We start from the raw sequence: 16,010 nt of genomic DNA, 5'->3' as shown, positions 1-16,010 counted from the left end.
AAATACCAGTATTTGTTAAACGGGTAAAAAAGCAGTGTTTCACCTGTTTAAGAACCATTTTTTTTGCCAGTGGGAGAGGCACTTAAACAGTGTTTAGAAATAATAATAAAGGTTAAGAACATGCTTCTTGCATGTGATGACTGTACAGAAAAGTCCATTTATATGACAGTCCATGTTTACGATGGCTTTAAACGGGTACAATGTGAATGTGACAAAAACGGTATTTAAACGGCAATTTACCGTTTAAGAGCTGCAGTGGGAAAGGGTCTTTATGGCTCTTACCCGTTTAAAGACCTGTTTACAAATACTGGGTCATTACCCGTTTAGGCAGTGGAAAGCCGCATAATTGATAAGAAAGGTGTTTCCCCACAGGTGATGGCAATCATACATTACCGGGAACAGAGCATGTTCTCCCTCATGGAGAGGGGCAGGTAGGCAAATATGCAGGCTGTAGTACTGTGTTTGGGAACCACTTCTGTATGTGCTTTGTTCATCAACAACTTATCCGTAGACTCTATAGAGCAAACATTTATTTAATTTTAGCATAAAGTTTTTTTTTTTATAACAGCAATAAACATTACTGACTGTAGCAATTCATCCAAATAAAAGCATGGCTTGGGAATACTCACAGATGTGCTGTGGAATTGAAAGCCCAGATTTGGGATTTAATTGTTAAAAGAAATACGGTAGTTTTTACCTTCCATGATTAGCGTTGCAGAATGGACTTATGGCCTTGGACGAAGTGAAAAAAATAGGGACTAGCCCTTAGTTTAATGAGTACTGTGTACAGGGTGCACTAGCAGCTAGGAGCTCTTGCTGCCCTCTGTTACCATGGATGCTTCTGACCAGCCAAATGAGTGGATAAAAGCTGCAATCATGTGACTGCTGTGGGGGCTTGAATCCTTTTAGAGCCTTCAATTGGCTGTCTGCACTTCTTGTATTAAATACCGGTCCTGACTACTGGTTAGACCAAGATCACTAAATGAATATGTGTGTATATATATATATATATATATATATATATATGTCTCAGTTACAATTAGTAAAAAAATTGGGTACTTGTGTATTATCTGGGCGCCCATCGCATACCACTAATTAAGGGATGCGATGGGACATGATTTCCGGGCGCACAGACCCGCACTGTGCGATAAAATACCGCATCGCATGCCATTACAAATGGCATGTGATGCGATGCGATATTAAATTTTACTATGTACTATGTAATTGTACTATATAGTAATTGTACTATTAAACTATGTCGTACGATGGAAATCTTTGGAGCCCAGATAATGCACAAGTACCAAATATTGTTCCGCATCCACATTGCTGGCAGCTAGCCAGCAAGAGTGAAACCTCACTTGGATTATTCAGCCTGCCAGGTTCGCAGTGGGGCTGCCTTCACAGAGCTGTCTGCTTCATGTGGTGACGGGGCATCACATTTCCGGCATCAGACACACTCCTTCCTAGGGTCATGCGGTGTGGGGTCACTGTGGGCCTTATTCTAGTTCACTCTTTCTGACAAAATCCTTCTTAGATGGACAAAACCATGTGCACTGCAGGGGGCAGATGTAACATGTGCAGAGAGAATTAGATTTGGGTGAGTTATTTTGTTTCTGTGCAGGGTAAATACTGGCTGCTTTATTTTTACACTGCAATATAGATCTCACTTTGAAGTAAAACCCCACCCAAAGTGAGCCCGCAAGGGGCTTCATTGCGCTCCCCCCGCTGTGCAGTCGGGATTCCAACGTCTGAGTAATGACTGTCGGAATCCCGACTGTTGGTTAATTATACCACACCCCTGCTTCTCTCACCCTCTTCCTCTCCCTAGGTGCGCTCTCCTGTACCAGCCTCCTCTCCAACCTATTTATGTGTCTGATGTAACACGCAGGGTTATGGTACAGCGGATCAACGGTGTCTAGATCGACCATGGTATGATGGATCACGCTAGGTCCAACCCATCTAGTTTGATGCCTAAAAATAATTGACAGCATCTAGATCAACAGTAACGAAACAAGCATTAGGTGTTTTTTACTTTTTTATGTCTATGTCGACATAGGTCAATATAGAGACCAAATAAGTGTACAGTGTCCCCTCTCTACCCTCGTCATGATACGGGCATGGTGCCTCGCTATGCCCAGCACACTATTATAATCTATCTCTATGCCCAATTGGATGGTATGAACCAAGTCAGGCTAAAGCCAAAAAAAAGTGAAAAACTCATATCATCATTGTGCCTGTCGACCTAACGCTTGTGTCTAACTTTCATTACTGTTGACTATCTTTAGTGTTCGACAAGAGAAGAGCACTGAGGCACGGATGTCTGGCTACTCCCTGGACTTATTATAGTCCTGGTTGTCTGTCCCCACAGAATATGCCAGCATTGGCTTGGCTTCTGTAGCGACCATTGCTACGCCACTGTCTGGCAGATGTCTGGTTGCAGAGTACACCTGTAACCATCAGCAGTTGGCAGTTGGCTGGAGGGGTCCCCCATGACCAAGCACAGAGCCCTGCCCTCCATCTTAGCTCCAAATATATATATATAAACCAACTGAGACAGTTAACTGTCTTCTTCTCATCTGCACCATCTGCAGAGCCAGCACCCACTCATCCTCCTGTGCCCGCACTGGTCACCCCACCCAGGGTCTCACCCCTTCCTGCTGGACCGTCTGATTCACCTTGACCCTCGTTGCTGGTCATTGGGGCTCCTTGCTGCTGTGACACCCAGTGCTGTAAAGTAAGTTGCTGTTTTGCAGCATCACTTTACTGCACCGGGGGTCACAGGAGCAGCAGGGGGCTCTGATGACCGTCAGCCATCACCGGAGCACCGATCACCAGACTGAGTAGGGGAGTATGATTAAAACATTCAGCTTGTGTATTCACATGGGTATCCGGACTATTTGTCTACAACAAGAAGATAGACAGCCATTAGGTCGACACCATTAGTTCGACAACTCAATAGGTCGACATGCTTTTAGGTCAACATGCCATTAGGTCGACACTGCAATTAGGTCGACAGTGTCTAGGTCGACAGTCAAAAGGTCGACATGGTTTTTTTCACAGTTTTTTGAGCCGACATGTGCTGACAGGCGGTATTTCATGCCCTACCATCTACTAGGGCGTGGAGTTAGATTATAATAGTGTGCCGAGTGCAGCGAGGCACCGTGCCCGGTGCATTGCGAGCGAAGCGAGGGGCTGCGGTTCACTTCAAACTGTGTCCATGTCGACTGTGTCGACATTTGGGTAAAAAAACGGGGGAAAAACCATGTTGAGCTTTTGACTGTCGACCTAGACACTGTCGACCTAATGGCAGTGTCGACCTAATGGCAGTGTCGACCTAATGACATGTCGACCTAATGGTATGTCGACATAATGGTATGTCGACCTAAAAGCATGTCGACCTATTGAGTTGTCGAACTAATGGTGTCGACCTAATGGCTGTCTATCTTCTTGTTGTAGACAAATGGTCCCGCATCCAAGGTCGGAGGATGTGTACCACCGCCCCACATGGGCTGCGCTCGCCACGGTTCGGGTTGGCGTTCATCGTGGGGTGGCGTTAACAATTGATGCGGGACCATTTTATCCACGTCGGCATGGAGTTGAATTTATATAGCGAGCCCGAAGCGTGGCGAGCACAGCGAGCCCCACGAGGGGATGAGTAATACCTGTGAAGTAATGCGCGGGCGCTCGCCACACTATATAAAATCAACTCCACGCCGACGTGGATAGTGGGGGTATGAAAAGGTCGGAGGACGCGTACCGCCGCCCTTCGCGGGCTCGCTGCGCTCGCCACGCTTCGGGTTGGCGTTCATCGTGGGGTGGCGTTAACAATGGGGGGGCATTTGACCCATTAGGGTGGGTATACAATGAAAATTGGGGTCTGGGGGGCATTTAACATTGGGCCCAATGTAAAATCGGGTCTCTCAGGGACCATTTTACATTGGTTCCAATTTAAAAATCGCATCGATCGTGTCGATTTGGTTGCATGCGATGCGATCGACGCAATTTTTTTGGACCCGATGGAGCCAATCAAAATCGTAGGCGTCGTGCTAGGAAACCAGTACCGAAAAATCCATAAAAAGGACGTGGAAAGGACTATAAATTGACCACCAAATAGTCCAGGTGATAAGCGCGCAATTAAGGAACTATCTAATATATTTCTGGTTAAGCAGATGAACGGCTTTCCCGCCGATGATACGGGAGCGCGCATCCCTACTTACCACTCATCGCCAGGCCGTACACACTCGGCGGCTTTGACCTGAAAGCCGCTCAAAACACCAAGTTTGAGCGGCTTTCAGCTCAAAATCGTCCAGTGTCTATGGGCCTTTAAACCATTTGGATAGATTTCTCAATATATATTCTTTTAACAATGTAATGATGAAGTTGGAACTGCAGTGCCTGTGCCTCATACCTCTATCATTAGTTTGCCTCAAAGGCAAAGTCACAACCTCCTCTGCAGCAGGTTCTAGAGCTGGTACTTTACAACTGGCCACTGCAGCAGATGAAGATTTTCTGTCTGTATGTTAAGCCCATACACACATTGAGATTTGTGCTTAGCAATGTGTGCTAAGTAGGTGATTTCCTTTGAACTTCCTGGTATCTAGATCGCCCACACACACACACACACACACACACAAAAACCCTGCTAAGCGATCTAAATAGGTTTTTACTGCATGCAAAGATCTGATCTGGCGATGCATAGGACTGGGCATTGCCGTTGCTATAGTGTGTACAAACGGAGCGATTTGCGCTTAATTTCTATAAGCGATCTAGAAAGATCACTTAGAAAATGGCCAATAATCACCCAGTGTGTATGCCCCTTTACAGTTTTTATCTTTTCCCAGCTTTAAGCCTAACACACAATTCTATCCAGGCTATTAGCCTTATCTCCATAATAATTTTTTTATTAACTTTACAATTTGAGCTCAATGAATAGGTAGATGAAGATTCAGGAACTCGGTGTCTTTTGATAAAATGACCTCTCCTTTAATATTGCATATTGAAATAAGTTGCATATTAAAATAATTTCATTCTCCTACTTTCTAATCACTTTTTAAAAATTACATTTACATTTTATAATATTCACAAAGAAAGTCATTAAATAGTCATTCTTTTTCTGCATGGCAAGTCGAAGAACTCCTTTTGTGCAAAAGCAATTTCCTCCGTGTTTAAAGTGCAATGCTATCCACCCAGGGGCGCTGTAAGAGAGGAGGGGGCCCGTGTGCACATTCCAAATGGACCTCCTCTTCCCTGCAGTGCAGTAGGCTCTGTGCATGTGCAGGTCCCCAGAAACATGGCTCCTGCCATGTTACTGCTGATGAATCTCTATTGCCCATGTGATGGTCTCTGGAAACATGGCTCCCAACAATTCACTGGCGATAAATCTCTATTGCACTTGCCCAGGTGTCCATAAAAATTGGCACTTGCCATGTTACCGGTGACAAAATGCTAATGCTCATGCGCAACACACAGGGAAAATGGCCCAGTGATTTGAAAGCCGCTAATTTGTGATTCTCCCAGGAATTCAGGTAAAATAAGCAAGAATTCTGTAGTGCACTGCTTAATATGTTAGTTGGACAATAGGCAGTAATGTGAATAACAATCAGAGGTGTAATACCAAAGCCATATCTATGATAGATGCAGGGTGTGCCATGAACATGGGCCCTTGTGTCAAGAGGGGCACACACTGTTCACACTGTTTCCATGCAGGAGGAGATAGCTAAAATGTATGCTGAGCTACGTGCATAGGATGTCTTTGTCCTTGTATTAAGTGACCATCAAGCAGTATGGTTCAGAATAAAGACAGAGACCAACTCATCACACACAAAAACAAAGGTGTTAGATTTTTACAAAGCTGATTTTGTAAAGATGAGAAACTCTGTAAGTGATTCTTTGGCAGATTGGAGGAACTTGGAAGGAGTGCAGGAGAAGTGGGAAAAAAAAAGTGCAATACTAAAAGCAACATGACTTTGTGTCAAAAGAGTTCGGAAAAACACAAGGAAAAGGAATCCAGTGTGGTTTGCAAATAAGTAGCAAGTACTGTAAAAGTAAAAAAGTTGGTAACATATAACCATGCAGCCATTTTGAGGTACCTATGTGATTGGCTTCATAGAACATCAAAATATACAGATACGGGCTTAGAGCAGACTTTCCTTGACAACTGTGATTTAATTTGTTTCCTTCATCTCCACGATCAAGAGATTGCTGACCTTATTAAATTAAACCCCTTATTATGGACCACACGAAGACTATGGAATATATTACGACACAAAACAGACCTCAACCCTTATTATTCCCTACACCTCCCCCTGATAAAAAAACTCTAACTTCCTAGATGGTATGGCCGCACACCCCTTCACTATGTGGAGGTTAGCAGGAATATCATCACTGCGAGATTTGGTGTCCATTGATGAGAAAGCCGCTTTAACGTATACAAACCTCTCTGATAAATGTGCAATGGTAGCCCCCTATTCGTTAGCATACCTTCAAATGAGATTTTACATTAACCATGTTATAGACAATGGGAAAGTATAAGGAGGAATGTCTAACTGGCTAACACATTTTTCCCACCTTACTATGCAGACCATAGAAAAAGCACTGGAGTTTTCCAGAAAGACACTGCCCGCTAGCATGTACACAGAACTGTTTCTTAACACATTTCACTACACATACCTTTCCCCATTGCGACGCTTTCACATGGGAACTATCAATAATTCTTTATGTCCCCGATGCCACCAGGCAGACGCTGATCTTTTTCACTGTCTATGGTCATGTCCTCTTGTACAATATTTCTGGCACCTAATCCGACGATACGCAGAATCTATACTCATTAATTATGTCCCATTCACGCCAGATTGGGCAGTAATGGGGTTCTTGACCCGAATCAACGCATGACTCTAAGTAGCAAAACGATTTTATTGGCTCTCAGAGCAGCGGGACGTAAAACCAAATTGTAAAGCTGGCTTGACAGTACACCGCCACAGATCCCATTATTTAAACAAAAATTCCACTTAATCTTTAGAATGGATTGGATGGATACGTTGCTGAATAAGGAGAAGAGGGTGGCCAAATTTCTATCTCTATGGGGAAACATATATAGACACTTTGCCGCTACCTGTCAGAAAGCAGCTTTATAGTAGTCTTGGAAACACTACCTGGTATCTTACCAGACTAGCTATTAATGACCCGCCAATTAATTTGAATGACTAGTCGGTGGAGGTGGAGTGGTGCTGCCAGGGCTCTGGGGTAATTCTCGTGTGTATAACAATGAAACTCTGATTTCGAAATAATACAAGAAATTCTATTTATTGTATCATTTGATGTCATATCTGATTACAATATGTAAATATAAAAAAAAGGAAAAAAGTTGGCCTTTGGCCTAGTCAATGGGTAAAGAGAGGAAAACTTTTTTTTTAGGTATATACATGAAAGAAGAAAACCAAAAAGTGGAGTAATAAGACTGAAGACAGAGAGTGGAAGGGAGACAATGTAATAGCAGATCATATTAATAATTATTTCTGCTCAGTATTTACTGCTGAAAGAGGGGAGAAGGGGCCACAGTTAAGTTGCAAGTATAGTCAGAAAAATGAGGGAGAAACAAGTACATTTACAGAGGAGAAAGTCCTAACAGAACTTTCATAACTGAAAAAAGGATAAATCGATGGGGCCAGATGGGATACATTCAAGGATTCTAAAAGAGCCCTAAAGGGGAGCTGGTAAAACCATTAACAGAATAATTCAACCAGTCACTAGCTATTGGAGTAATTCCAGAAGACTGTAAAATAGCAAATGTAGTCCCACTGCACAAAACTGGAAGCAAGGAAGAGGTAAGCAACTACCGACCAGTGAGCCTTACATCAGTAGTAGGGAAATTGATGAAAACATTCTTAAAATAAAGAATTGTAGAATATCTCAAAACCAGCAACTTACAGGATCCTAAACGGTATGGGTTTACTGGGGGGCGATCATGTCAAACAAGTCTTATTGACTTTTTTGACTGGGTGACTAAAGTAATAGATCAGGAGGGGGGGGGGCTGTAGATATGTAGATATAGCTTATTAGCTTATATTTATTTATTAACAGTTTCTTATATAGCGCAGCATATTCCGTTGCGCTTTACAAAGGAGACAGTGATACAACAAACAGGGTATTTACAGACAATCAAAATGTAGGAGGACCCTGCTTGCAATAGACTTCAGTAAGGCTTTTGACACTTTTTTTCCCCATCACAGACTGTTAAATAAAGCTTAGGAATGGATTCTAAGCTGGTTGATTGGATAAGATCTTGTTTGCAGGACAGAAAATAGAGAGTAGTAGTACATGGAGTGCAGTCTCAGGAGGGAATTGAGGGTAAAATGTGCCTTTTTGCAGATGACACAAAGGTATGCAACAGGGTAGACACACCAAAACAAATGATGGATGATCTAGGTAGATTAGAGAGGAATATCCAAGAGCATGGCAACTACAGTTTAATGCCAAAAAATGCAAAATCATGCACTTAGGTCTCAAAAACCTAAACACTAAATAGTAGTAGTAGTACGTTTATTTATAAGGCGCCACAAAGTGTCCGCAGCGCCGTACATAGCAAAAAAAAAAAAAAAAATTACAAGGTAACGTACAGGGTGTGTAGAAAGATACAGTATAAATAGGGGTATAGCTGGTAGAACTAAAATCAGCATCAGTTCAGAAGTAGGTGTCAAAATAGTCAAGGAGACCGAAGATGAAGTAGAGGAAGGGAAGAACAGGACAGGAGCACAGGTGAGGTAATGAGGTAGGGTGAGTACGTGAGGAAGGAGGGCCCTGCTCATAAGAGTTAACATACTAAAAATAGGTGGGTGGACGAACGAAATGGAATGGCACTGTAATGGAAACTACTGAGGAGGAGAGGGATCTATGTGTCACTATTTCATGGTGACTTAAAGGCAGGTAGGCAATGTAACAAAGCAATGAAGAAGGCAAGTCAGATGCTTGGTTGCATAGGTAGAGGAATCAGCAGTAGAAATAAATAAGTAATAATGCCAAAGTATAGGTCATTGTTATGGCCTCATCTAGAGTACTGTGTTCAGTTCTGGAGGCCATATCTCCAGAAGGATATAAATACATTAGAGACTGTACAAAGAAGGGCAACTAAAATGGTGCATGGCCTACATCACAAAACGTACCCGAAATACTAAAATATCTTAATATATATATTTTAGAGCAGAGAAGAGAAAGAGAGGACATTATTATAGAAACTTTTTCAAATATATCAAGGGTATTAACAAGGTACAGGTGGGAGACATACTTCACAGGAAGAGGAGCAACCCGGCAAGCATGTTATAGCACCAAAGATCAGGGTCTCCCCTTCGGATATAAAATTCAGTCTAAACTGGCTTTATTTCAGATAGAGATGGCCGAAAAGAGGGTGGGCGCTGACGTCATGTGACATCAGCCGCTCGCCCGAGCAGGCTTCAGTAATTAATAGCCCTGATAAATAATCTGTTCTGGCTGCGAATAACATTATTTTGAGCAAGAAGGGAAAGGGCTCTCTTTTCTGTTGGGGAAATTATATTGTGATTTTTATTAAAGTAAGTGGTCTAAGTTATAATATGTGAAATGATGCACACTTCAGGACCCAAGAACTAGACAGATTGATCAGATTATCGATTTCAGTGAAGGGATTGGTTCCCTCTGTGAGTTGAAATAATACTTAACTTTTAATAATTTAATATAATTTATGCATGTCAAAACGTTTAAATAAATTATTAAAAGTTAAGTAGTAGTAATTAAAGTTAATTATTAAGTAGTTAATGATTAATTATTAAAAGTTAATTATTAAATTTTTTAGGCACTTGTGTAGTTTCACAGCGCCACCTAACGCTACGCTGTCAGCGTAGCCCAACCGCAGCCTAGCGTAGTCAGCGTAGTGTCCCATCCAGGTAGCGTAGTCACTGCACCGTCCCCGCGAGCTGAAGCTCTGTCCCCGGCATCCCTGGCAAGCCTAGTGAGCACATCTCACACAGAGCCGGTAACCGCCAGATCTCCTGCGCTTGCAGAAGCCGGCGGAGAGATGATCATGCGGGCGCCGGTAGAGAGGTGCTCCATCTGCCTGAGACGCATTAGCGTCTCATACGCTTGTGCTTCTCAGTAATTCTTGCGGCAGGTTACGGCAACCCTGCCCATGTCTGCTTCAGGGAGACGGTTAGGGTTAGGGGTTCGGTAGCACTTTCGTCTCGTGCACAAAGGAGGGGTGCGGGCGCAAGTGTGTCTCATGCACAATAAAGGATGCATTTGCCAGTGCTCCATGTTACATACTGGCAAATGCCTCTATTTCAAACCCCCACTATCCACGTCAGCCTGAAGCGTGGCAAGTGGGCGCGGTACATGTCCTCCCGACCTGTTCATACCCCCACTATCCACAGTGGTGTGGAGATGATTTTATAAAGTGTGGCAAGCATGGCGAGCGGACGCGTGAAACGAGCCTGAAGCATGGTTTGCGCAGCGAGCCCCGCGGAATACATATCAAGTAATCCGCGGCCGCTTGCCATGCTTCGGGCTCGTTTTATGTGTCCCCTCGCAGGGCTCAGTGGCTCGCCACACTTTATAAAATCAACTCCACGCCAACGTGGATAGTGGGGGTTTGAACAGTTTGGGAGGATGCGTACCGCGTCCCCGCACGGGGCACGCTGCGATTGCCACACTTCGGGCTGACATGGATAGTGGGGGTGTTTCAGGAACACAGTCACACCTGTCATGTCTGGCAGGTTAAAAATGGTCAATGGTTCCCACACAATGTAATAAGCGCTGACACAATGCTGACTGACTACGCTAACTGCGTAACGCTGACTGACTACGCTAACTGCGTAACGCTGACTGACTACACTAACTGCGTAAGCTACCGTTAGATGCGAACGCACACACAGTCGCAGACACAAGCAGACTACGCGCTGACTATGCTGACTACGCTGGCGGCGGGAACAACGCTGATGCTGACAGGGCGCTGGCTGCGGGAACACAACGCTGATGCTGACAGGGCGCTGACTACGCTGGCTGCGGGAACACAACGCTGATGCTGACAGGGTCGCTGACTACCCTAACTACGCTGGCTGCGGGAACACAATGCTGATGCTGACAGGGACGCTGACTAAGCTAATTACACTGGCTGCGGGAACACTACGATGATGCTGACAGGGACGCTACGCTGACTACGAAAGTGGCGCCGTGAAACTACACAAGTACCGTTTTTTTATTAAGTAGTAATTATAAAAAGTTAAGACCTGTGCACTGGTTCTCTTCTTTTTCCTTCCCCCCCCCTTTCCCTTTAATGTGACAAAAATGCTTCCATTAATATACAGTACAGGCCCTGCAAATGTAATGTTGTTTTGAGGAAAGGGTTAAAGAAACTATTTTGGCTATACCCATTTAGATTCTATATTAGGATGCTGTTCTAGAGTGTAAAGCTTCCTCTTGGATATATTTTAGTTCCTCAGACAAGTCTGTAAACAATTGTTTTCTAACTGCTTATTTTTATGTTTGTTTTCATAATTATGTTCCCCATTGCTAGATGTGATCTTTGCGACAATGGGTTTCACTCAAAAGAAAACCACTTAAAGCGCCACTTATCTGCATCGCACAGCCGTACTAATCTTCCTGGTAACAGGTGCTTTCCCAATGAATTAGGGAGTGACACACAGCCATGGCAAGCAGCCACTGATTGGGTTTAATTATAGCCAGAGCAGACCCAGACATAGCACAACCACATAGCTATCTGCACATTCCATCCAACTGCAATACCTCAGAACATCGTTTCTCTTTATTAGTTTTTTGGAGCGGCAATTTTATTGTGCACTGTACTTCCTAAGGGTTATACTCATTAAAGCAATACGGTATAAAGATTGGACTACAAAACTAATATATCTGTTGTCTATACTTATTGCATTGTGAATTAAGGCAGCAGTTTCTTTATTCTTAACTACCACTGTTATTGCAATAAAAAGAAATAAATAACAGCGTAAGAGGAAAGGAATGAACCCTTTACAGTGGCGTAACTATAAATTTTGCTCCCCCCTGCCAAAAAAGTTACTGGCGCCCCCCCCCCCCACACACACACCCATAATGCCCCTTACACTATACTCCACATATCGTAATGCACATTAGACTATACACCGCAATACCTCTTACACTATACGCCTCACACCATATTGCCACTTACACTATACGATACACATCGTAATGCCCATTACACTATGCCCCACATATTGTAATACCCCTTACACTATACACCACCACAATCCCCCTTGGAATATACGCTGCACTCCATACTGCACTTTACACTATATGCCACATGCCGTAATGTCACTTAATCAATATATATACAGTATAAGAAGTCCGGCGGGTGCGGTATCTTTTGAACAACTACATTTAACCTCATACCAGCACCGCGGCAGCTGACATCAGAAAGCGGGTGCAGGGACATCGTATGATATATATATATATATACAAGGTGCTGTGGTGGCACTCCGCTCTGTCAATATAGCAAAAGCTGTGTCTGGCTCAATGGCTCCGGTGCCTTCCGTGCAGGGCAGTGATGCTCTGTATATAGAAGGTGCTTGGGGATGCGGCGGCACTCAGAAAAACGACAGGAGGCAAGCGGTGTAGTGTACCACTACACCGCTTGCCTCCTGTCGTTTTTCTGAGTGCCGCCGCATCCCCAAGCACCTTCTATATATATATATATATATATATGAATAGAATGGGCACTCACCAAGGTCTAGGTAATCAAAGTATTATTTTATTTGCATCAAGTCGACTTGATGCAAATAAAATAATACTTTGATTACCTAGACCTTGGTGAGTGCCCATTCTATTCCTATATTCCATGATGTCTTCCCATCTTATGGAGCACCCCCCCTTTTGCACTTTGATGTGATGCGAGTGCGGATCCCTTGGAAAAATCTCTATATATATATATATATATATATATATATATATATATATATATATATATACACACACACACACACACACACACACACACACAATGTACACACACACAGAGGTACCAGAATTCTCACCAATTTATTTTCTAATCAGGTAGCGGAGCTGAGGGGACCAGGTTTATAAGATGGCTTTTTTGTGCATGGGGGGGGGGGGTGAAGGCAGGACTCGTTGTTGCTATATGGCAGCCTGTGTGCGGAGCAAGGAGCAGGGCAGGGGCAATCACAGGATTTCTAAAGGGGGGGTTCCAGATGGGATGTGGTCAGAACTTTACCGACTCCAGCATCCCAGCTGCCATAAAAACACCGGCACTGGAAGAGTTTAGGATGCTGAAGCCAGGATATCGACAATCCTCATCCCAAGCATACTGTGTAAGTACTGTATGCAGAGGTGCGTCAGGCCAGGGAAGGGGGGATAGGTTTGGGCACTAGTGGGGGGGATGACAACTTAGGGTTAGACTGTGCTTACAAGGTGGGGTTAGGGATAGGCTGCGGGGAGTCCTGCCTGGATTCTCCATATCAGGATTTTGTATTTATCCCTTTCAGATATGTGCTGTGTGTGTATGTATATATAATATATATATATACATAGACACACACATATATGTATGTGTATATATATATATATATATATATATATATATATATATATATATATATATATACACACATGTATGTGTATATACATACATACATACATACACACACACACACACACACACACATATGTATGTGTATATATATATATATATATATATATATATACATACATACATACATACACACACACACACATATGTATGTGTATATATATATATATATATATATATATATATATATAAACACATACATATATATACACACACACACACACACATAGATATATACTGTATACACACAAAGGGAAGGGTGACACTAAGATGAGTGACACTTTGCACTCTAACCTGCTGCTGCCGAAGTCGTGAAGTCTGTCATGCAGCAATCTGACTGCTCCCCTCCCAGGCCGCTGCCAAGTGAGTGACAGGCAACTTCAGGGGAGAAGTTCCGTTGCAGCCAATGTCCCACTGCTTCTACTTCCAGGTGCCCGCCGCTGCGTGCTGTGCCTGCCGCTCCCAGTGTCAGCTCTCTGGTCTTGCGGAGCCACGCGACATGCAGGTGAAAGGACGCCTCTGTCTCTGCCCCGCTGCGTGCGCCTGAGGCGGGGGGTGGGGGGCAACGAGCGGCCAGCACAATGATCGTGCTGCTATCTGCCTCCTGTATGCGGGCTACTCGCATCCATGCTCCCGGCGGGCGGCACACGGCGGCAGCATGTCGGATAATGATTGTGGGCGCCTATGCAGTCCCCGCTGCTGCTCGCTCCCCCAAGCGGCAGCGGGGGCTGCCTTACACTAGTTACGCCTCTGACCCTTTATGTATCACAAATGTATTGTTCCTGTCTGAAACACTCAGCAGCAGCGTGTCATGCCTGGTGTAAAAGATCACACATTGTTGGGATGTAAGCCAGTCACATGACACTCACATCCAATCCTGGGATGTTTTCTTTGGCTGCTAATGAAACCCCCGGCAACTGCAATAATTTTGTATTGTAGTTGTGGATTTCTTTACTTACTATACAAATTGCTTTATATTGAAAAGTCATAACATTATAAACAACCCCACAAAAACTATATATAGCAACAAGCAAACTGGTACAGCCCTGTACAGCCGGGGATGTAGAGCTGGCCCAGGTGCTGTATTGGGTGTAGATACATGGCCACTCAAATTTATATGACAAAAAAATTATGGGTGCGCGCTATACACAGGGGAGCTGGGCGCCCCTGAGCCTGGGGGTAACGGGGCACATCATGCAGACAAAGGAGAATCCTGCTGCTAACAGGGACTGATGCTGGACTGGGGAGCAGGGTCCGTGAGAAGAGAGGGTACTAATTACCCATGCCTGATGATGGGGCTCAATTGCTGTTCCTCCCCTAATACCTTGAAGCAGGAGCTGCATCAGCTCTTTTCATCAACCCAGCTGCTGTGTGCTGGGCTGCAGTGTGGCCAAGGAAGCACTTAAAGTACTATTTTTAAATGTATTTTGTTTTAAGGGTGCATGGCCACGCCTCTCATGATTAGCCCACGCCCCTCAGAGAAATACCTGGGCCCCGCCAGGCTCTCTGCTGCCCTGCTGGGGAGAGAGGCTGTTGCTGCATATAGAGATTTGGTGGGGGTGGCAGACCAGGGCAATTGCAGAACACCTCCAACATCCCCATATCTTTCTGATCAAGAAAATTGCCAGCAAGCATCCAGTCAAAGGTCTGAACCAGGGAAAAAACAGCAGCAAACATTCCAAACAGTACAAAGGTAACTACCCTATCATTGGAAATGCAGAAAGATGTTGTCTGCACTATAATGTAAATTAAGCCAATAAGAAGCATCTATAGAACTATGGTTGTGCTGCACTATCTGACTAGCTGTTCAGGGATGGGACTAGCAGCATGGGAGTAGTCAGGACACTGACGTTTGTGATATTGCTTTAACAAGTCCCAGCAATACTGGACCAGAAAGCCATACCCGTTTGAGAGCGCACCTAATTACCGGGTTCATGCCAGTTTGTTGCTGGTTCAACTCGGTAATACTGTAGGTGCGATCTGAAAGGGCTTACTGGGTTTAGCAAACCGGCAGCAACCCGGCGTTACAAACTTTTTAAAAAATAGGCTTCTTCGTCCTACCGCAATATTGCTGGGTTGCTGAAGGGGCCAGAGAGAGCAAAATGCAGGGTTGCTCCGGGACTGAACCGTTTCAAAGTCCCGGTGCGACCCTGCATTTTGCGGTATTAGCATGTCAGATTTGTACTTTCAGTTCCACTAGTAACAACATTTAAAAAAAAAAAAGATAAAGCTAAAATTATTTTAAAATTGAACCTTTCAACATAAAAAATAATACTTCTCACATGATGAGAAGGCTATGGACCTAATTTGGCTAATGTCGCTAATTACCAAAACTCGCTATTGCGAAAAATGCAACCGTAGTCCAAGGGCCGGCGGGAGGCAGCGACGT

At 44.0% G+C, this 16,010-nt stretch overlaps 1 protein-coding gene across 4 annotated transcripts in view; it reads right to left on the bottom strand.

The window, feature by feature from the left end:
* The window catches only part of DUSP26 (dual specificity phosphatase 26), a 37,546-nt gene that overhangs the window by 15,686 nt on the left and 5,850 nt on the right, over window positions 1–16,010 (bottom strand). Inside the window, exon 1 of one of the 4 annotated variants that reach the window (XM_083184488.1) lies at window positions 2,649–2,752. The exons of 2 other annotated variants lie outside the window; for them this stretch is intronic. In XM_083184488.1, coding sequence (XP_083040614.1) covers window positions 2,649–2,697 — 49 coding nt within the window. In that variant the 5' untranslated portion in view covers window positions 2,698–2,752. Of the gene's footprint in view, window positions 1–697; window positions 849–2,648; window positions 2,753–16,010 lie in introns of those variants that run through there. One more of the 4 variants, XM_083184489.1, reaches the window with a different exon arrangement.

This window comes from Crinia signifera, chromosome 4 (genome assembly GCF_055691185.1).
Source record: "Crinia signifera chromosome 4, ASM5569118v1, whole genome shotgun sequence".
In the NCBI taxonomy this organism is placed as follows: Eukaryota; Metazoa; Chordata; class Amphibia; order Anura; family Myobatrachidae; genus Crinia; species Crinia signifera.
Note: the sequence above shows the minus strand (reverse complement) of the source record. Positions and strands in the feature narration are given on the sequence as shown.